The 24,257-nt window shown below is 31.1% G+C and overlaps 2 protein-coding genes across 2 annotated transcripts in view; both read left to right on the forward strand.

The window, feature by feature from the left end:
- The first annotated feature begins 8,182 nt into the window (after window positions 1-8,182).
- On the forward strand, window positions 8,183-10,242 carry LOC126743275 (E3 SUMO-protein ligase ZBED1-like). The gene is made up of 2 exons (XM_050450294.1): window positions 8,183-8,273; window positions 8,705-10,242. Exon 2 carries the CDS (start codon window positions 8,749-8,751, stop codon window positions 10,240-10,242), a length of 1,494 nt encoding a protein of 497 aa, XP_050306251.1. The 5' UTR covers window positions 8,183-8,273; window positions 8,705-8,748.
- Window positions 10,243-13,552: 3,310 nt separating this feature from the next.
- Window positions 13,553-24,257, forward strand: part of LOC126745200 (frequenin-1) — a 523,266-nt gene continuing 512,561 nt past the window's right edge. The window contains exon 1 of the mRNA XM_050452943.1: window positions 13,553-17,900. Within this exon, the coding sequence (XP_050308900.1) occupies window positions 17,837-17,900 (64 nt within the window). The 5' untranslated portion in view covers window positions 13,553-17,836. The remainder of the gene's footprint in view (window positions 17,901-24,257) is intronic.

The raw sequence follows: 24,257 nt of genomic DNA on the forward strand, positions 1-24,257 counted from the left end.
GAGGACCTATAAGAAAAAAACGATAAATCAAATAATACTAATACATCCTGTATTTCAGTTACTATTAAAGTTAGGGTAAGGCAAATTGACCTCAATCACATTATTTTGACGAATCTACTATTGTTCTATGTCCCATTACTTTCGGGACACCCTGTATATAAAAAAAGTCGTCTCAGTTACACTTAGAAAAACGGCTTAACCGATTTGCCGACGGACATAGGATACTTTTTATCCAGTTTGACCGCCTTTCTGTGAACTCACTATAAAACGCGGCATAACAAAAACACAAGAAGAATATGTAACATTACGAATGAAATGACTGAAGAAACACAATGAATTGCCCGTGAAGAGTGCCGAGTTAGTATGGCTCGACAGTAATTCTAAGATCAACATCTGTCGTCCTGTCGACGAAATAAAAGCTTACCTCAAATCATCGAATCTACGGCGATATGTGAGGAAACTTCAGAACAAACATGAGATTTGCATTGCTTAATGATACATCTGCTGAAGATTTCTCTGAGCAATTACTGGCTATCGGAAATGGTCAAGTACCTGTCGACGCATCGAGCGGATTGATTTAATTTCCTCAGAATGTCTGTGTTGGGTTATGTAGGTCGCAGTGTGAAAATATGATGCGTGAAAAAACTTTATGATTGGTTTATTGACTTTTTAATACAAAAGAAAATCCCAGCCTTCGAGCAGCCACGTGCGTGAGGGTAGTAAAAATAGGTTAGATTAAGGTAACAATGACGCGTGGCCTACATACGCCGCTAATCGTCTCTCTACTCCTGTTAACTGTCGCGAGGGGAATCACTATCTGACGCAGGTCGACCAATCAGGAGATAGCGTTCTAACTCGCGGCGCCCTCAACAACCGGGTGCGAAACTACATGTTACGGGGCGCGCACAACAACTGTTTATTATACGGGGAACATTTGCAAAGTTAGCTAACAGTCTGTAACTTTGTCTCATCGAAATAATTACTTAACAACTCCTAAACCCACCTAACTCTCTAAAACCAACCAATTGTTCATCAATTGGTTGGTTTTAGAGAACGATTCTGAAGGAGTATATAGGTTTTTCATTTTAACGATTGACCCCTCAAATACCTCTCGTAAAGGTGCAAGCTTATCAGTTTCTTTTCTTTCAGCTCTGGACTGCTTATCATCAAAGCGAAGACAGTTTATCAAAAACCTGAAACGTGCCTCGGGCATGGTAGCACGGAATATTGGAATTCCTGTGTCTTTATGAAATAGTTCCTTGGTCAAAACTCCGGCCATTTTCATATCACCGACATAATAAAATAGCCCGAAAAGTGCTTGGAGTTCAATGCTGTTTGTATCCTTAGTCCAAGAGGGTCTCTTACCTACTGGCGTGATAACAGGTGCATCAGTATCTTGGTCATCGTTCTCATTTGAATATTTCAATCGTTGAACTTGGATCTCGTTATTAGTATATTGGGTAATTTTATTGAGATTTTCTTGAGTGAAACATAATTTCCAAGCTTCAGTTCCCGATGTTATATGTTTTGCTGCACATTTCGTTTTGGTGTACGATGAATTGCGCCTTTCTTACCCTACCACATAAACCCATTTTTACCCCTTAATTTGGTAGGCGCTGGTAAAATTTCCACCATATCTCTGTTGATCGCCTGTATTTCTGCCAATGGTATATTGTCATCTTCCGAATCTGTATCAGATGGAAAGGTATCCTAAGTCTGTTCTGGTGCAATAAAAGAATGAGGATTGACTTGATTGCCGCGTATTTCATCCTCGTCTGGCTCCTCTCTAAAATCAGGTAGAACGGCATCTTCCTCCTCGCTGTCATCCCAAAAACTGTCTGAATCAGATTCATAGAGAATGCGATGAATTTCTCCGACATCTTCAGGCTTTGTTAGGTCGAAGAACTTTTTCTGCCCAGCCATTATTCGTGCAGCCTAACAAAAAAATCAATAATAACTTAAAAATCAAAGAAAAATATAATAACTTAAAAAAAAAACTAAAATATTTTCAAAGTATTATAGACATGTTTTAGAAATATTTTTCAAAAAAAAGATACTTACTCATATAATAATAATCACCAAAATCTACTGAGAAGCGAAATAATCAGAGAGTATATTTAACCTAAACTGCTACACTGGGGTACGCGCTAACCCCAAATATCACACATCTCGAAAAGAAAGAAGAAAAAACCGTGTGCCAAAATCAATTGTCGCACGCGAACTGCCGCGTCTTGAAACTAATAAGACGTCGGCGTTCGTTCCCCCGCCCACTTCCATTTAACTTGAGATATGATTAATGATGGGGTACAAATGTACCATGTACCCCGAGTAGCATTCCAGGGTTAAAGGTATTTGGTTCAGTTTCTCAAAACCGAATTATTGTGAATTGTCTGTCTGTGTTGTTTATGATAGAATAATATATTTTTACTATATAAACCCTTGCTAATTACAAACCCTCATAAAATCATCTATAGGTATTTTGATTTTTATAGATGGTTGTACAAATGTACCATGTACCCCGAGTAGCATTCCAGGGTTAAAGGTATTTGGTTCAGTTTCTCAAAACCGAATTATTGTGAATTGTCTGTCTGTGTTGTTTATGATAGAATAATATATTTTTACTATATAAACCCTTGCTAATTACAAACCCTCATAAAAACATCTATAGGTATTTTGATTTTTATAGATGGTTGTACCTATTAATGTGGAAACACTACATGGAAGGAAAGTAAAACTCGTAATAGTAAAAATAGAAAGAAAATAAAAGTGTTTTTAACTGAATTTGTTAAGTAAATACAAGCAAAAATTTAAATGAATATCACCATTTTCATGGTATTAGCAATAAAATTAATAAACATTTTAAAGTGTATGCATCTATTCCAAATTGATTGAAACTTTGTCTCATTTTAGGTGAGGATTACTTTATGTCCAAACGAAATTTTTTAGTATTTTTACATTATTTGGTAGCTTTAAGTATCAATGCATAATTATATAAAATTGTTTATGTTAGTCGATCAAGGTGTTTGCGATGGATTTTAAGCTCACGTTTGTTATAAGTTCGCAAGGTCGTAATTGGCAAATAGTTAAAATTATAATTACGTTGCTCATCTTCATTTTTATAATTACCACGAATTATCTTAAGATTGATATAAATAGTGGTTAATGTTTGTGAATAAAGCAGTATTGAGTTCTACACCCAGTAGTCTTTCATTGCTCAACCTATTACCTTTTCACTTTCTTTCATAAATTTTAACAAAATTCTTAAAGTACCAGAAAAATCACAGATCTAACGCAAATATCTTAAATTCTTACCGATAATCTAACTTTCTATTTTGTAAATGTAAACATAACCTCTCAAAAACTTTAAAATAGTTTTATTTCCCTACAGTTGGCACAGCTGAAATTTGTCAGAGTGACCAACATTGAAAGGACACAATCACGCAAAACGGCGGCTGCCTAGCCTATATATTTGTCATAGAGTAATTAAAAGTATATTTATATTATATTATTTAATATTCATTTCTCTATGATATTTGTGTTCTGTGCTGCCTAAAGTAAAATTATAGACTAATATAAAATCCTTTAAAGTATTATTTAGAACCTTAATTGTAATCATAACTAATGTGCTAATCAATACTTTCTAATAATAAAAACTTATGTATTTTGGATCATTAGGATGAAATACTTATTAGGAGATTCAATGTTAACCCGATTAGAATATAATATTGTATACACAATACACTGTCTTAATCTGTTTTCTTATGTTTCATGTTCCATACTTACTGGTGACAACCCCACTGACTTGTGACATCTTTACCCGATTGTGACTAACCAAATATCAAAAGTCATATTTTGTTTTTATTTATTTTGTTTTTATTTAAAATGGAAAAAAACATGTATATCAACTTGTACATATGTATTTGTGTTATATCTAGTAATTATTAATTAACTTATTTACAATGAGAAGCCAGATTTATTTCAAGAGATAGGTTCAGTTTCTGTGTTCATAAGAGCTTATATTTTGTTTTCCATAATATGTGGATATATATTATTTTGTTACAATTGTATAGATGGTTAAAAAATATATATGTTTAATTTTTTATTTAGGTATATTTGTTACATATTTCTTATAATGTTTTATACACTTATGAAAACAAAAAAAAAAACAGGTAATTTTTTCTGAAACTCCATAAATTAGGATTTTCAGTTAAAATATGCTTTACACATGAAACAATTCTATTTTTTACATAAAAGGTCTTATTAATACCACTTACAGTTTGCAGTATTTAATTTAGAATATATTGTAACTTTTTTTATGCATTTTAAAACCTTTTGTTAAATTTATTTTAATTCATCTTAAAATAAAACATTTAAAAGACAATTTAGTTGTTTTTTTTTTAATTTAAAATTTGGTCCCATATCTATCGTGCCAATTTATAATTCTTGGTAAGTATCTATAGCTAAATATCTTAAATAAGCAATGTCTTGAGAACCAAATTTAAATTAAATAATATTTTAGTTGATGTGTTAATTCTTGATTAAAGTGATGAGGGATGTCTGAGATGCAATATTTTTATTTTTTCTCAACATTTAAAATTTCTCAACATTTAACGATTTTAAATAAATGTGGGTATTTCTAAACTGATAAACATATCGTTTTTTCAAAATAAACGCATCAACTTTTGACAGTGCTATAACTTTTAAAAAGCAATATTACAGACAGATATCATAGGGTTCGAATCAATAACACACTAAGTAGTGAATTGAGAATAGAAATGGGTGTGCTAAAGGCACTGTTCTGGGCCTCATTCTTTTCTTAGTTTACATTAATTCCATGTTAAAAATAAATATAGATGGAATATCAATTTCATATGCCGATGATACTACATTAATTTTCAATGGAAATACTTGGCCAGAGACTCAACAAAAAGGAAATTATTGGGTTCACGGTAATTAAAAGCTGGCTCTGTGTGAATAATCATTAACTGAAGCTAAACTTTTATTATATATAAAAGTTTATATTTTATATATATTATATATAACTATATTAGTAGATAATGATAAAATTGATGAAGTTTTAAAAACCAAATATCTTGGGATAGTAATTGATAAGTACCTAAAATGGGGTCCTCATATTGATTATGTGACGAATAGGATCAGAAATCTGCTACATAAATTTTTTCTTCTCAGAGATATATTTAACAAAAACCTTTTACAAACAATTTATAAAAATCTGATAGAAGCTGTGATTCGTTATGGCATATTAGTATGGGGTGGGTTGTACAACATTTATTTAAATAAGCCTAACATAATCCAAAAATCGATTCTAAAAATAATGTATAAAAAGCCTAGGAGATACCCATCCCACTTACTTTTCACTGAAGAAATTAACATATATCAATCATATGCATAACACACCTGGTAGAGCAGATCAATTAATTGAAATACCTTTAAGTCGAAACAACATCAATTTCAGGCTTGGGCCAAAAATTTACAACATTTTACCAAAGCAAATTAAAGACATAACACATATAACCATATTTAAGACAAAAGTAAAATCATACATCTATCAGTATTATGAAGAAAAATTTAAAAGTATGCTAAATTAAATTAAGATGCAATGAATGTATAATGTAAATTGATATTATGTGAACTAATTTAAAATTTATATATATTTTCGTTTTTTTTTAATCTTGTTAACTATAATAAATTATTTATTTTGTTTTTAGCACACACAGGTGTTTGTATACCTAGGTGCTACTAAGAAATTTGTTATTTTTTTACCATAGCATTTATATTATAAAACAAATTATGTATTAATTAAATGATAATAAAAAAAACTTTTGTAATTCTGCAAATTACTTGAAATTTAAATATCAGGCAATAGAAGAAAGAAAGAAAGAAAGAAAATGTGCTATATTACGTAAGACAACAAAATCTTGTGTACAAGCATCCTAAAAACTAAAAAATTCCAAATTCACTTTAAATTTCAAACTTCAAACAAACATAACATCTAAAACACTTTACCATAAAATTTACACACATTACCAAAATTAATCATAACAAAACAGATTGAGAAAAAAAAAGCATCTTTTTGATAAATTTCATTAAAAAATAAGTAAAGCTGTCAATAAAACAGAATTTAGAAGAAGTAAATAAAATTATTTAACAGGAAACAAAACTAAAACACTAAAATGATGTCAGAGCACAGGTTAAAAGGCATCATTAAAAAAATCGTCAAGGCTATAATATGCCCTGGATAATAAAAGTGATTTTAATTCCTTTTTGAATCTCTTAACTTCTAAAATTTGTCTGATACATAGAGGAACATGGTTGTAAATTTTTTTGCTAAGGTATATAAGTGAGTTCTTGGTGAGAGAGGATGTAGGGATTGGTAAGGGAAAATCGTTAACCTGGCGAGTCATATGACCAGTGTTAGAGGGAGGTTTAGGACATTTATGAATAAGAGTAGCTGTATCTAAGATAAAAAGAGAAAAAAGAGTTAGGATTTTTTGAAATATAAAGAGAGGTTTACAAGAATCTCTTAACCCAGCGGAACATAGGTATCTAACTGCCTTTTTTTGAATCACAAAAATTATGTTTAATAATCCCTTGTTGCTTAAACCCCAAAAAGGCAAGCCATAACGAAGGTGGGACTCAATAAGAGAAAAGTACACTGAACGTGCAACTACCGCTCCCAGCTCATGCCCCGCCATTCTTACTGCAAAGCATCCAGAGGATAATTTTGATGCAAGATTTGGGATATGATCTTCGAAGCGAAGGCGACCATCAATGGTAATACGAAGGAACTTACACTTAAATCCCATAATAAAGGTTTTGCCCACATTAAATACAAGCCTGTTTGCAGCACACCACTCCGATGAAATCTTACGATCCTTAAAAACCTGGGCTCTAACATTATCAGAATCTCTATGATTCCATAAAATGGTGGTATCATCAGCAAACTGAAACACTTTGCCCTGCAGTTTTAATGAACCTAGATCAGGCTTAAATTCCCCGCCACACGCCACCCAAGATGGTTGCCCCCGTCTTTGTAGGGATGTTCGATACAATACGATATTTTTCTGTATCGATATATTTGTGTTCGATACTCGATATTTTGTATCGATATTTGTAAAGCGATATCTGACCCGTATCGATACAATTACCGCAGTATCGTATCAAATAAAAAAACTCAGACAGCTAGTGACATCTATCAATTTTCAGTAAAATTAGTAAAAATCAATGTAATATTTACCCTTTGCAGAGTTCTGTCGGTTTATTGTTTTTTGCATTGACATTGGACATTTACACGGCGATCCAGGCCAAATACTGATTGGTGGATTGGTGATTCCCCCAATGCCCCAATTTCGTATTTCGAAAAGAGCCCAAATTATTTGGTGTTTATTAATTTATTTTCTTTCTGGTATATTTATCTTAAAATGCCACCAGTAAGAAGTAATTTGTGGAAGTATTTTGTGAAAAATGATTCAAGTGGAAAGTGTAAAATTTGCCAAGTTGAGGTAAAGACTTCAGGCAATACAACAAACCTCAAAAAACATCTCCAAAGAAGACATCCAAAAATCAAATTAACTAATGATGAAAAAGAAGAACCGTGGAATATCAAAGTAGGTACATTAATTTAATATTATTTAAAATTTCTAAAAGCCACACTGGATTGAATAAAATTTGAATTATTTATTTATTAATAAAACAATCTACATTATGCTTATTAAGAGTTGATGTTTATAAATTATAAATCCCTACTTCTGTCATATGAAATAAATGCTTATTTATGGTGTAATATTATTGCCACTTTTTAACGAAACACCGATAGACACTGACATTTTTTGTTGCTACAATCTTGTTCGGGGCATTTGTATATGCTATAATATGTAATACTAATACATTTATTGCTAGGGCGGTGTCAAGAAATGTATTATTTTAGCTATCAAAATATAGTTTTATTTATTTATTGTTTATTTTTCCACCTAGCTCTCAGCAATCACCTATTAAATTTATTATTTTCAAATGATTTTAGTGTAGCAATGACCAGGAAAAGGAACCACAACTATCCACAAGTATGGATAACCCAAATTCAGCAATAGCTTTTTCAGGTAAAGATAATTTTGAAATATTAGGGGATATTGGAACGTCTTCTACATTATCTATGGAAGAAAATAGTAGCTGTAGTAGCATTAGCAGTGCTGTCTTTCCAGTCCACCGACAATCTTCAATAAAGGAGACTTTTTCAACAATAAAGTCATTTTCTGGTAAGTTTATTTTTCTGATTTAATATAATGCATCCAGGGTCCTGGGAGTAAGCAAAATTATCAATGGTGAAAATTAAATAATGGAAAAATTATTTGCAGTTTTAACATTTTTTTTTAAATCCAAGCCAAACCTAATAATAAAAGTCCCAAATATTAAAATTTCTATTCTAACTATTGTTTGTTTTGTAGATAGGTACATAAATTTGTTCGTGCTGGGCCAAGGTATAAATTTTTTTTTTGTCCTTTCCTCATGTAAAAATATCATTACACAAATATCACATCTAAATTAAAAAGTTTCAGACGAAACTATTAATTTAAAAATACAGGAAAATGTTATAAATAAGCACAAACAGTTTAACTACTAAATATTTAGATAAATTTAAATCAGTAAAAGGATAGGAATACCTTGCTTAGTTATTTTATATTTTTAGATGGTGGTGTAAGGGCCGGAAAAATTACTAATGCAATTACTTATATGATCGCAAAAGACAACCTGCCCTTGAACACAGTGGAAAAAGATGGATTTAAATATCTGATGAAGGTAGTTGTTCCTTTATATCGTCCACCCAGTAGGCACAAAATGTCCACTTTAATTGAGGAGAAATATAACTTTTTATCGGAAATTATTAGGTGCAGAATTCAGTCATTAGACTCTATAACGCTAACAACAGATGTATGGACAGAGACCCAAACCACAACAAGTTTTTTAGGTGTAACTGGACATTTCTTGCTAGAAAATAAGTTAAATTCTATCACTATAGGGGTCTACAAACTAGGAGAAAGGCATACTTCAGAGTATCTTGGACAATGCCTTTCAAATATGTGTGCTGATTGGAAAATACCTCATGAAAAAATTACAGCTATAGTGACGGATAATGGAGCAAATGTTGTTAAAGCTATATCTGATTTATTTGGGAAAAATAGACATCTGCCATGTTTTGCTCACACTTTAGATTTGGTAGCTTCAAAAGTAATAGAAGAAGAGGATGTTAAAGTAATTATTAACAAAGTAAAAACCATTGTTACGTATTTTAAGCAAAGTGTTGTTGCAGCAGATGAGCTTAGAACAATACAGCCTGCCAACAACACTTTACGACTAATTCAATCTGTGCCAACTCGATGGAATTCCACCTATTTGATGTTGGAAAGATTTCTTAGTTTATGCGAGTATATTGTTCAAATTTTATTAAAAAATTCCAAAGCTCCAACAATGTTAGGGGCATCTGACGTTGATACAATAAAGGAATTGTTACATATTTTAGGCCCTATAAAAACAGTTTCTGAAGAAGTTAGTGGTGAACAATACGTAACAGCCAGTAAAATAATTCCCATTATAAACTGCCTTTTTAAAAAAATTGATAGTCTATCCCCTTTGTCTAAGGAAGTTATTGCTTTAAAAAAATCAACAAGGGATGAACTTTTGAAAAGATTTGGAGCCATTGAACAAAATTTAATTTTAGCAGTTTCGACAATCTTGGATCCACGATTTAAAAAACTGCATTTTAACAGTCCAGTGGTATGCTCTAAAACAATTTCGTTTATAAATCAGTCCATCAAAAATTTAAGAGAGCAAAATACACAAGAGAAAGAAAATATATTACAAGAAGATCAAACACCTTCAACATCAAAATCTTCGGACTTATGGTCTTACCATAAAGAGCTTGCTGCAAAACATTGTCACGAAAATACTAGTGACAGCATGGACCAAGCTTTTAAATTATATTTGGTCAATAAAACAATACCAATATCAGATGACCCAATTAAATATTGGAGTAAAGAGCCATCTAGTAATTTAAAGGAACTTGCATTAAAATATTTATCAATTGTTGGAACCTCTGTGCCATCGGAGAGGCTGTTCTCAAAAGCTGGAAACATTATTAGTCCAAACCGAAATAGGCTATCTAGTGAAAAATTGCAGCAGCTTTTATTTTTATCTTCAGTTAAATATGAAGACTGGAATTTGGAATAGCTCTTAAGCCTTTTTTTGTCTAAATTTTTATTGTACATGGTATTTATTAAAATTAGATATACATGTTACATAATATTTAATTTGTATCATTTTAGATTTATATACTTCATCATCATTTCTTTTATCTTTAATCCAAATAAAAACGTATATCTATAGTGATACATTATTTCTTCTGCTAAAAAGCAAATTTTTCTCAATATTAATGTCAATATTTTAAATATAAATTTGTTTCAAATTATCTTAAAAATATTGACTTAAGGGCATTCTTTGTATTAAAAAAATAATTTATTTATATGTATAATATTGAGAAAAAAGTGTATCTTCCATTTAACTAAGCGTGAAATCACCTGTTATTTTTTTTCTCAAAGAAATTTACACTTGTAAGCTAATCTTTCTTGATACTGAGCTATCTAAAAGTAATTTCTATGTCCTGATTATCAAATTTTTGTTTCAAATCTTTGAAAATTACTATTAAAATCTTAAAAATTTTCAATTTAAGATTTGACAAGTCATTTGACGCGCCTAGTTAAATGAAAGGCAACTATTATAGCTCTGTTTAAAAATGTATGGCTAACCGCATCGATATTTCAGATATCGATTTCTTTATAACGATATACTGTCGTATCGATACCTCTTTATACGATGCAGATCGATCCCAGATATCGATACTATCGTGAGTATCGTACATCCCTACGTCTTTGTCAACGTCAATAACGCTGTCAACAGAATTTCTGTCTGTTCATTAGGCAACACGCATTCTCCATATTTGTCTTCTGCGTTTCTACCATTTTGATTGGTCCAATTAGGCGCGTCAAACTGTCAATTTAGTTACAACACTTTCCGCTGCCAAGCGAGAGGACGAAAGTTGATTTGCCATAGAAATTTCTATCAGTTTGTATGCAACCATCACCTCTACATATTTGTGTTCTGTGCTTTTCATAGAGTAATTAAAAGTATGATTTAATTTAATATCCATTTCTCTATGGTGCTTTCCGTTAAATTTGCAGTCCAGGTATATTTATAAGTTGGTCGGAAAAACCCAAGTTAGAAATACAGAGTGCCTCATCTATCGGAGAATAAATGATACAAAACAGCTTCTGCAACAGATCGCAAAATTACGTTCCACGCCATCTTTGGAGCGAGCGGACAATCTCAAAACAACCCGACACGCTCCTTCCATTTAACTTTCTTTTCTAGGGGGGGGGGGGGATTTTCTGTGAGCTATTCTTATGTCATAAAGAAAAGTTTTATTGTTTTTTTTTAAGATTAGAGGATGGTTTAGTAGGGATCATCCTTATTTTTTACTAACTTTTTTGTCATTGATGTGATTTAATTAAAACTTTGTTTTTAGGGTTTATTTAAGATACAATTAATGAATTTTGACATAACCACTTAACCAGATTTTCTGAGGTTATGCTTCTAGTAAATGTTACTACGTTACTAGTTAAGTTGGTTGTCAATAAAATTATTATCCTTGCTATTGACCCGATTTGATTATAACTCGTATTTAAGGTAAGTTTAAGATGCATTTTAAGCATTTTGATCTAATTTTGATTTTAAAGTTGTATTTTGGTTGAATTTGGATGTGATAATTCACAATTGCTTCTTTAATATCTTTATTTTGTAGCTAAATTTTTAATAGTTTTAGGAAATTTTAGAGCGACCCTTGGATTTCAATGATCAATTAATCTCATTTTCCCAGTATTTGAGGTTAGCAATGAAATTTTGACAAACAGTTTTTACTGGCTTCTTTGGATGCTATTTGGTTATACAGTGCATTTTTTTATCTTGGGTCATAGGGTTTTACGTGTAATATTTTCAACCCCATGTCAGAACCTGTTCTATTTAATCGATAGGATTGAAACTTGGAACAAGTAAAGTTTAAGTTAACAGACTTTAAAAAATCCCATTATTTTGCAAAAAAAAAATTGCGAGAAACCTATTTAAAATGCGTTTTTCTGATAAAAAAGTTTGCTTTTTCTGCACCTCGTAACCTTCATTACCTTTACACTTCAAAGCAGGTAGACAAATATCTGACAGTGACACAAAATAATTTCCTCAAAATCTCAAAAATATATTTTCAAAAATCAACAATAAACAAATAAAACCTTTCAAATAAATTGTTCAAAGTGACCTCCAAATTGAGCCAAACAAAAGCCGAGACAGTTGTAGAAATGTCTTTTAACATTTAGAAGCTGCCGGGGAGTAATGGTACGCGAAGCGTCCAGGGAACGTGGCATTCAAAAACTCAGTAACAGTCGCTGCACTATGAGCGGGGGCTCCATCATGTTAAAAAATTATCCTGCCATTTTGAACAGCGTTTCCTAATGCAGGAATGACCTGCACCTGAAGTAATTCTAAATATTTTGCAGTATTCAGGCTACCCTCTATGAAAAATGGTCCAATTATTCGATCTCCAAGAATTCCTGCCCACACGTTAAGTTTCTGTCTTGTTTGGGTATGCGTTTCCTGGATGAGTGAGGATTTTCTCACGCCCATATTCGAGTATTTTGTTTGTTGACTGTACCATTTGTACAGAAAGTACTTTCGTCTGAAAATAGTATTTTGTTTGTAATTGTGGGGTCGTTGTTAATTCGTTCCATCCACTGTTCACAAAACTGCATTCTAAGAAAATAATCATTAGGCAAGAGTTCTTGAATATTTCTAACTTTAAAGGATTTGTATTTCTCTTTTCTGATTGCCTTATAGCAACTACTCCTACTTTTTCCGGTAACTTCAGCAAACTGAGTAAGACTATTTGTTGGATTTTCGTCAACGGCCAAGCATACCTCCATTTTAAATTCTTCGTCTAATACAGTTTCGGTTCTTTTTCGTTTTAAGTGAGAACTGGCGATGCATCCAATCGTAATAAATTTTTCATGAAACCGTTGTACAGTTGATCTAGACGGTACGGGACGGTTAGGATAAGACACGGCAAAATTATCTACCACTTCTTGCGCCGACATTCCTCTAATGTAGTTTGAAACCATCTGAATACGTTCCTCCGTAATGTAAATCGACATTTTAAAGAGTTTTTGAACAATTTCAATGGAGCAATTTAAAAATTATTTTGTGTTACTGTCAGATATTTGTCTACCTGCTTTGAAGTGTAAAGGTAATGAAGGTTACGAGGTGCAGAAAAAGCAAACTTTTTTATCAGAAAAACGTATTTTAAATAGGTTTCTCGCAATTTTTTTTGCAAAATAATGGGATTTTTTAAAGTCTGTTAACTTAAACTTCACTTGTTCCAAGTTTCAATCTTATCTATTAAATAGAACAGGTTCTAATATGGGGTTGAAAATATTACACGTAAAACCCTATGACCCGAGATAAAAAAAAATGCACTGAATTCTTTTTCATAAAGAAAAAATTATAATTTAATTTGATTTTTTCGTATTTTGGGTTATGGTGTCAAAATTGGCGTCTTTGACACCCTGGCGAAGAAGAATTGAATTAATTTAACTATATTTTGGTCGATTATTGCCCAAGGAATGCTCTTTAAAAGGATACCAAATTTGTTAAAATCGGTTCAACCGTTAAGAAGTTAAAGCAGGTTATTACAAAAATTATTGTCAATAAACGTTCACCACCATCTTTATTTTCAAAATAACTGAATTTTTCTTTTTATGAAAATTCTCTTCTTGTACTCAACCTCTAGCTGTCTTAATCAATTAAAACTCAATTTTTTCAATTTTGACTAAGGGTAAGTGGGCATCGACACAATATTTTACGCGAATAAGTCTTCGTAAAACTTTAACGTACACTCGAGTAGTTTGTCTTACACTTCCTTGTATTTGCTGAATTCTTCATCTTCATCTATGTATAAACATGTAAGATTCAAATTAAAATAACTCAACCTTAAACCTGCTAAGCCATGTTAAATACTGTAACACGTAGCTTCAGAAGTCGACAACAACTTATAAGAATTTTATCACAAGGCTATTGTTTTGTTTATGACGTGTTAATCTTATAATCGGTGTTTCGCACTTTCCTTTCTGGATCCGTTTCCGACGTGAATACAACTTACAGTTCTAAGTATTCCAATCCCAGGTAGAAGGGTGCGGTCTTGAAGTCGTCTTAATTAAGTCTTCATTGGTCGTCGACGTCATTGGAACATACATACACTATCAAACCTACGATTTAACACAAATAATTAATGAGCCAACTTGTAAGTACTTTGCTGGATCCTATATTTATTTCCAAATCATTCATTCTTAAAGATTGCGGTAAAATAAATGCAGATCTAATTTCTGATCATTAGTTACTGTGACATTAACAACAACTTAAATGACATAACATACTGTGACATTTGTATTCCGAAAATTAAAGTTCTCCCAAAAATTTAAAAATTTTTCTCCCAAAAATATATCATTGTTTTAATACTTTTAATTCTCAGAATTTCCTTATTAATTTTCACTCCCTAGGCTGGCATTCCATTTTAAGAGAAATTATTATAGATATTAAAATTAGTATTTTAAACAGCTTCATTATTAGATTATTATAATTAATTATTAATAAGCATGCTCTAATAAAGACGCGAAAAATTAAAAGCTGAGTGGTTGACCTAAGAATGCCCGTCAGTGATAAAAATAAAGCTTTACAATGATTTAAATTGACAAAAAATATACGTGACTGGAATCATTATAAGCAGCTTAGAAACCTATGTGCTACTATGATGCGCCGAGAAAAATAAAACTTTTTAAATTTTATTGCTTCTCAAAACAATAGTCATAAAACTCGGTCAACACTTCGAAATTTGGATGTGCATTCTTCCGACACCACAAAAAAGATTTACCACTTCATATATCCAATCCCAACGCAATTAACACTTATTTTGCTCAGTTTTTTCAAATTGTCATTAATAATTCTCATAAAAAAAAAATTTTTGTAATTCGAATATTTTTGATGTAAGTAATAATTTTTCTTTTGGATTGACTGATCCAGAGGAGGTCAACAAAATTTTGCATGAATTAAAAAAAAAACGGGGTACGTGATTGGACTTCCACTAGCAAAAGTTGCAAATTCAAATGAATTTTCTGACCTGCGTGTCATCAGTATTCTAGCTACAACTTTTAAAATTTTCGAAAAGATTATATACAAACAAATTTACGACTATTTCGTATCTAAACATTTATTACCAAATAATCGGTGCGGATTTAGAGTTTCTAAAAAGTACATCTACAGCACTTGCCAAAGTAAGTAATGATATCTTTGGAAGCGTGGATCGTGGCACAGTGCTGGCGCTGCTTGACTATTCTAAAGCGTTTGACACGATAAACCATAGGCTTATAGTATCTAAACTTAAATAATTGGTTTTTCTGAAGAATCAACTTGTTTAAATAATTCATATCTATCAAGTAGATATCAAAAAAATTGCTACCATAACATATATTCTGAGAAACTAGATATACTATCTGGTGTTCCACAAGGGTCCATACTGCCCTTGCTGTTTATTATTTACACTGCTGATATTTTGTCGGCCTTAAAGAATTGTCATGTGATGGCTTATGCTGATGACATACAGCTATATATGTCTTTTGATCCTACTTAACTTATCGCCGCCTCTGTTGCTTTAAATGGTGAATAAAAACTCCTAAGTGAGCTTTTGTTTGAACACAATCTTAACCTAAATTCGAAAAAATCAAACTTGATGGTTTTTGGTAGCAAGAAAGCAGTAGAGTTAGTAAAATAAAATATGAATGTTTGCGTAAATAATAATAAGTTGCCTTTTTTAGAACTAGCGCATAATCTTGGTATTCTTATCGATTCTCAATTACGTTTTAGTTTACATGTAGAAATGTTATGGCAGAAGGCATTAACTAGGCTAAAGATTCTTGTTGCTAATAGACACTTTTTGAACTTTAAACTTAGAAAAATTTTAACTGAGTCGATCTTTCAATCTTTAATTATTGTAATTTTATATATTCTCCTTGCCCTTATATCCTTCACAAAAACATGATACAAATAATGCAAAATGCTTGCGCTCGTCTAATTTTCGATCTTTAAAAACGCGATCACATTTCTCATAAAATTATTGAATTAAAATGGCTCAAAATGGAAAATATTTGAAAGCAGCACTTATGCGATTTTTCGCTGAAACTATTATTTATTCATGATCGTAATTTTAATATTTTGCGCAATATTTTTATAACACGACGTTCTGCATATTCTGTAAACCTAAGAAATTTGACGGAATTTTCGATGCCTCAATTTCGAACTGCTTTTTATACTAGATCCTTTTCTTACAATTCAATTAGCTTAATAAACTTTCTTCCCGATGAATTTCGCCTCTTTAATTTCAATAAATTTAAGTTTAAATTAAAAAAATATTTATTAGAAAAAGAAAATTGTCCGGTAAATGAGTGACCTGGCGTTTTCTCTTCTTTTTTCACACAGAACTTATTTTGTATTTATATTATGGTACACTACCACTTTGCTGCCCCAGTATTATTTTATTTTTATTGCTTTGTATTGCTTTCTACTCCATACAGAAGTTGATCCTTGTGCTTTTGTCTATGTTTATTTTTACTCTCAGTTCAGTCTATACATTTTACTCATTATACTAATTAATTTTTGTTAAGTATAGATGTATGTATGGTTAAGTAGAATACTATTTGTTGGCTAGACTTCGCCATCCATGCACTATTAGGTGTAAGTAATGATTATTACGAACGTATTTTGTTTCATCTAATAAAAGGCCTTATTTATTTATTTAAATATAGTGGTATTCATATTTTCTGTAGTTTTTGTGTTTTATTTCTACCCAAAAAATCCTGATTTTTTTTTTAAATATATAGATCATGTCGAACATCTTCGTTACGTCCGAAAATCGTTAACAATACTTGCATTATGGTCTTCTAAAGTAGTTCTCAAGACGTTATATTGAAGAAGTCTTGAGGCTGTGACATTTTAGCGTCACCCTGACATCTTATAGATATCACCCAGTCATTTACGTCCTAAATTATTGATTTTACTAAGTATATTAACTATGTTTGCCTAAAGGATCCTTATTTCGGACCTATTATGGCCTAACATGTTGGCATTATAGGAATTTAACAGGTTTTAAGTGTCATTTGACCAGAAATTTTTTTTACGTACGTTGGCACTAATATATTTAAATGATAAATTTATACAGGTTACGGTTCTCCTATTATACCATTACTACTGATTTATATTTTACTAAAAAGTAGTAGTTTCTTATTATTATTTAGACTTACATAATATATAAAAAGATTAGATATTATATGTTTAATCTTATATTAACCAATAAAAACTTTGTTCTATTAATGTATATGAAACACCGATTTCCTTTCCTTTATTCCATCTCCAAAACTCCGCATCAAGACGCCACAGAAGCGCTCACATACGACCGCCGGTCAACATTCCACGACAAAAAGGCGCAAACTCCAGCACTCTGCAATGGAAATTCTATTTGGAAAATTCAACTTTCCATTAGTTTCACGCGACTCGCTCCCTATTGCCGTCGCGTCCGAAATTCCGAATTGCTACCGGAAGTTGTATATGGGACAGCAGGGGTCTGCCAAGAAGTTTTCTTGCGAAAGTTGAATTAAAAGTTTTTCGTAGTAAGGTGAATATGGGCAAGAAAAACTCGAAGTTGAAGCAAGACACCATTGACAGGCTGACAACTGCGACTTATTGTAAGTTTTTGCTATTTTTTATTTTTTAAATAACAATTTTTTTCTTAAAGAAAAACTATATAAATATAGAATCACTTAAATCAAATAAAAAAATTTGGTTACTAAGGTCCGTTTACTTCAAATTAATAAACTTTTAAAGTTTCTTTGTGTTATTCCGAAAATGGCGCGTAAATCTGGAGCATTATGTAATAGGCTTGCCTGCGGAACTTCTGAAAACCATTGATGCTCCTGTGAAGATTAAAAACATAAAAATTATTAGTCAAAATTAAATTTTTATCGTAAATTCGGTATCCTAAATCGAATCTGTTCTCGGTATCTCTAGATCCCATTAGGACCCAGGGGCCTGAAACGGTTACCCCAAATTTAAAGTGCTTTAGGGGATTGGAAAACGCAATTACGATCTAAAACATTTACGCTGTTAAATGAAGGACAGTTTTCTTATTATTAAAATCTACTTATTTTAATTTTTTTATATTTATTTATAGACTTAACTTTTTTTATAAGGTTTTAAAAATTCAAAGACAAAACTAATTATTCGCCATTTAAAAAAATAATTTGGTTAAGATATATAACTATAATGAAAATGATGAATTATTTTAATAATTAGTATATAAATATATATATTAAAATAAACAACAATAGATTGAGTTATAAAAATAGAAGGTTTCCACAAAAAAAAGTCACTGAAATCACTATTGAAAGGCTATTAAAATTGATTCTCCTCTGCAAGGAACCCTAACAAAACATAATCCATAATAAGCACACATAAGCATTCGTCAAAGGAAAAAGTGGGTATTAAAAAAATTAATTAGTATAAAAAAATTGTTTGGTCGGCAAACGTAATTTTTGACATAAACATTTAAATAAGTTAAATACAATATTATTTTTAGATACAGGACGTTACATAATGTAATAATAATAATAATAATAATAAATGCCTTTATATTACGAAAATAGTTACAAAAGTTATTAACCAAAAATGCCGCGATATCTAGCCTAGGGCTACTCTATCTAACCACACTGCTAACTTAACATACGAAAGCATAACAATGTAAGTAATAAATAAATTAAATAGGTTTTAAACATTATGAAAAACATACCTAAAATCATAAGAAACCTAAAATAGAATTTTGCTTACCTCACATGACGTAATTAATTATTATAATAATAATTATTATATCTAGTTTATAAAAGAAAGAAAAAAAAGAAAAAAGTAATCAGTGATATAACTTAAAATTAAATGAAATATATTTTTTTATATTTTAGTTATTAGTTCGCAGTGTTAGAAAAGTAAGTTTTGACAGCTTTTTGAAATAAGACAGCCGAGGTTTTAGCTTTAAGGTTATTTGGCAATGAATTATATACCTTAACCGCACTATAACTGAAAGACCCTTGGAATTTGGAAGTTCTATGATTTGGTATCAAAAGGTTTGCAGAGTGGCGCATTTCACGGCTGTGACTGGATAATTTGTCATATAGATATTAGGGAAGTTTATTATGGAGTACCTTATAAACAAGAACAGCCATATTGATTTTATAACGTTCATCCAAATTCAACCAGCCAGAGGCAAGAAATAACGGGGTGACGTGATCAAATTTTCTTCTATCGTAGCAAAATTTTAGCCAAGCATTTTGTAGCTTTTGTAGGCTGAACTTGCCCTTTTGAGCAAGAGCTGGCCAGAAGAGTACACTACCATAGCTAATTAAAGAGAGAACCAACGAATCACTTAATTTGAGTTTAACATCAGAAGATAAAATATCTTTATGCATGTATAGAATTTTCAATTTATAATAATAAGGCTTTTTGTAAAATACTGGAAATATGTTTTACAAAATTAAGCTGATTATCAAGAAGAATGCCTAGGTTTCTTTCGCAGTCAGATGGTTGTATAATATTTCCATCGATAATAACATTTAAATTCAAATGATAAGATTTAGGCATTCCAAAAAGTAATAGTTTAGATTTAGTACCGTTGAGAGCCAGCCCAAGAAAATTAGACACCTGTACAATTTGATTTAAATCGGTATTAATGCGTGCTAAGCCAGTATTAAGTTCATTTATCGGAAAAGCTGAGTAGAGTTGGATGTCATCTGCATATTGGTGAGACTTGCAGTTATGCAGGAATTCAGAAAAAATCAAGTATAAATCGAAAATAGTAGTGGCTCTAAAATGCTGCCTTGAGGAACTCGCTGATTAATATTTAAATATTCTGAAAAGGTAGAATTTAAGCGCACTCTTTGCTTTCTATTACTTAAGTAATCACAAAGTAGACTCAGCGCCGACTCGTGTAATCCAAAATATTTTAGTTTGGTAAAAAGAAGAGAGTGATCCAGAGTATCAAACGCTTTGCTATAGTCCAGCAGCACTAATGCAGTAACCTCTCTATTATCCAAAGCACTAAAAATATCATCACATACATGCAATAGTGCTGTCGTGGTACCATCCTGCGATCGAAACCCTGACTGAGTAATAGGAATTATGGAATTAAGTCTAAAAAAATCATTTAATTGCAAATACATGGCCTTTTCCAATATTTTAGAAAGGGTTGGCAATATACTTATAGGTCGATAATGAGAAAATTCCGTAGAGGTATTATTTTTTGGGATGGGCAGTAAATCAGCATTCTTCCATTCAGATGGAAATTTTGATAATACAAGTGCTTTATTGATACAAGTGCTTTATTGATTATAAGAGTTATATAGGGTGTTAAATAAGGAATTAAAAGTGAAATCATTTTAATGCCCATGCCATCAGAACCAGTTGCAGTAGATTTTATATATATTAGGGTGTACTTTATTGGTATCCTTAGTTTTAAGGCCATTATTAGTGCATACCGTATTTACCTTGGGAATGCTATTAATAAAAAAAGAATTAAGTCCATCAGGTGCGTTTCGAGAATCGCTAATAATTGTAGAAGGAGAAACTTTAGATGTTATGTTAAGAGAATTCAATGTTTTCCAAAAACAAGTAGGGTTTGATTTAAATTGTTCATTCAAGTAGGCTTTCTTTTCGCTACGTACTGTACCCGTTAAAAAATTCCTAATTTGTTTGTATTCATTAAGCGCAGCATCAGTTTTTAGTTTTTTATACTTTGTGAGGGCTTTTTGTCTAAGTTTCATCATAAATCGTATATTGTGTTTTTTGAAGGTGGTAGACAATGGTACAGTGAAAACATCTTGTCGAACTTGCATTGTCTTATTTATTTAATGTAACACGACGTTTCGGTTGGTAAGTATCTCCAACCGTTATCAAGTGTAAACTGATAACAGTAATAAACAGTTTACACTTGATAACGGTTGGAGATACTTACCAACCGAAACGTCGTGTTACATTAAATAAATAAGACAATGGAAGTTCGACAAGATGTTTTCAAATCGTATATTGTCAGTAATCCATGGAGCTTTACTTTTAGTGAACTTGGAGGTTTTAAAAGGCGCATGAATATCAAATACATCAATTATGTTTTTTTGAAAAAAGTTACCATTTCATCAATATCAGTAAATTTAAATATATTTTGCCAGTTCATTTTTAAAATGTCATTAAGAAAATCTACGAAAACAAAATTTGAATAGTCCCTGTAAATACGTAAAGACTGTATAGACTGTTGGTGTACGGGTTTTTTCAAGTTTTAATTTACTTAATACTAAACAATGATCGGATATGTCATCCATATTAATAACCTGCACATCCGTGATTAAGCCAGGAGCCGAAGTAACAAGAACATCAATTAACTTGGCTCCAATGCTTGAAATTCGAGTTGGAGACTGAACCGCTTGGGTTAAATTATATTTATTTAAAAGACTGTTAACACAAATATACCCAGGGCTGCCAGTATCCAACATATCTACATTCAAATCTCCCCCAAAAACTACATTATCAGAATGAGTTAAAAAACTAACTATAGAATTTTCCAAATCGTCCAAACAAGAACCAAGATTAACAGATGGTGGTCGGTAAAGTAAACCAAAGATTATAACTTTGCCATTAATTTTTGCGCGGAACCATATTTGCTCTAAAGCACTAATTTGTGGTGGGGCGTCTAAAACTTCAAATTTTAAAGAACTACGTATATAAAAAGCGACACCACCGCCACGTCCATTTCTATCTTTACGAATAATATTGTAATTAGAAAGATTAATACCACCATTTTTAATCGAATTGTTTAACCAAGTTTCGGATAGTCCAATTGTATCATATTCCTCGGCCTCCACAAACTCGTAAAAGCTGTCAAACTGTGAACAAAGTGAACGTACATTAAAGTGAGAAAAATAATAATTATTTCTTTGTTGCATGCTTCAGACATATATACATTTAGAAGCATTAAAGTTTTCTCCGCCAACTACGATACAGTAAAATAACCAATATGCTATATATGTAATAATATAGTATTCTTTAAAAAACCGAACAATCCATATAATCCATAAAATCACCCAAAAAAAAAAAAAAACAACTTTGCGAAAAAACTAAATTATATACATTCTTTAAATTTGAAAAGCCAAGTAACTATTCAAACGATAACCTTATTTTACATCGTCAATTTTATTAATTCATATTATTTGTGAAGTTGCCGGGTTCCAGCAAAATATCTTACCAGATGTGGACCAGACGTTATTGTGACCATATTTTCGTTTAGCTTCCAGAAGCAAATGGTATCTACGAGACGTTAAATTTTCAAACAAGGATACGGGATGATTTTTTAGCATTTTCTTCTGCATAAAAATCTGGTTCCTTTTAATATTGCTAATAAAAACCGGCTATAATTGGGGAAGGGTGATCATCGTTGCCTTTAGGAAGACGAAAGACATAATTGAAATCATCAATGCTACATGAGACGCCTAAATTTTCTTGAAAGAATTTTGATAGATGTAGAATTTAAAATGGCCTTAATATATAGGGCGTTTATTTAAAATAATAGAGTTGATATCTGCTTTGTGTATAAACGGAAATGTCGCCATCTTGAAAATATTTTAACCCAGTTTCACTTTATCGATTTTAGCATATTGTGAAATGTTCAGATTTTTGCTTATTATAGATTTCTGGACGATCTATGCGGTTCCGGGATCACCCTCTACTAAATTTTTATAATTGAAAAGAAAATATAATTCAAAGACTTTAATAAATATTAAATAAAAAACTAAGATGTTTGTATAACGCGTATATTTTAAAACTCTAATAGCGCTTTCGGCTGCTAAGCCATCATTAGTGCTACCTAAAAGGGGTGTGATTGAAAACATTTCTTTTTTCCCTTTCTTAAAACAAAAATAAATTACTGATAACAATGTTATTATATTTTATTGGTACATTTTTTCTCCTATTATAAGATGGTCTTTTAAAGTTTGATTACTTTACAAAGCGACTATAGCATGGGTCTGTAAACATAGTTTTTTCTATTTTATTTATTTCTTATATTGACTTCAGTCTATTGAGCCTACGATGTAAAGGTATGAAATTCCTTCTTAATTCAACTTGTGTGTTTAATGTTGCATTTGTCATTATTTCTCATCTCTTTATTAATTTCGATGTCCTCCAAAAAAACCAACCTCATAAAATTTCTACTTGAAACATTAATTAATAATTTTGAATCCTTATCAGGCTCAAATTTATGCTTTAATGTTTTCAAATGGTGCCCAAAGGGCGGCTTATTTGGGATTTTTAAATGTTCCTCAATGCGAGTGTTCAGAGGTCTGCAAGTCCTTCCTATATAGGAAGTTTTACACTCTGAACAGTTTAATTTATATACACCGCTTTTTTTGAAGTTTACTAACTTTGTCTTTTGAGTTTACTAGAGCCTTACTAATATTGTTTGTGATTTTATGGGAAACTTGGATATTAGAGATGTGTTCTTTAAATATATATGAGAAATGCTCTTTGTTAGATTATTATTAATAAAGGATATACAAATATATTTGGAACTTTCATTTAAAGTTGGGACTAACAGATTTTTAAGCTTATTAGTTTTAATTTTGTTTATTTTTTCTCAATTAAATCTGGATTGTAACCATTATTGCCAGCAATTTATTTAATTGTATTAACCTTTGTCAAGTAATCTTTTGGGGAAAATGGTACATTAAGTAACCTGGGTATGTGAGAGTTAAAAATTGCCATTTTGTGTTAAAATGGATGGTTGGAACAAAAGTTAATTGCGTGATCGGTTTGTGTGGGTTTTCTATATATTCTAAAACTTAATTGATTGTGTTTTCGTTTGATTGTGAGGTGCTAAAAAATTTAAAGAATTGTTGTTTTCCTGTTCAAGCGTGAATTTGATGTTGGATAGGCTGTATCTGGTTGATTTTATAAAGCAGGTTGTTAGATGCATTTGCATTTCCATCTATTAGAAGATAACAATCTTTTGTAAA

The sequence above is a fragment of the Anthonomus grandis genome, chromosome 1 (assembly GCF_022605725.1).
Source record: "Anthonomus grandis grandis chromosome 1, icAntGran1.3, whole genome shotgun sequence".
NCBI lineage: Eukaryota > Metazoa > Arthropoda > Insecta > Coleoptera > Curculionidae > Anthonomus > Anthonomus grandis.

Bases quoted from the DNA above. Each gene is read 5' to 3' on its own strand.
- LOC126743275 (XM_050450294.1), top strand. From the start codon at position 8,749: ATGATCGCAAAAGACAACCTGCCCTTGAACACAGTGGAAAAAGATGGA.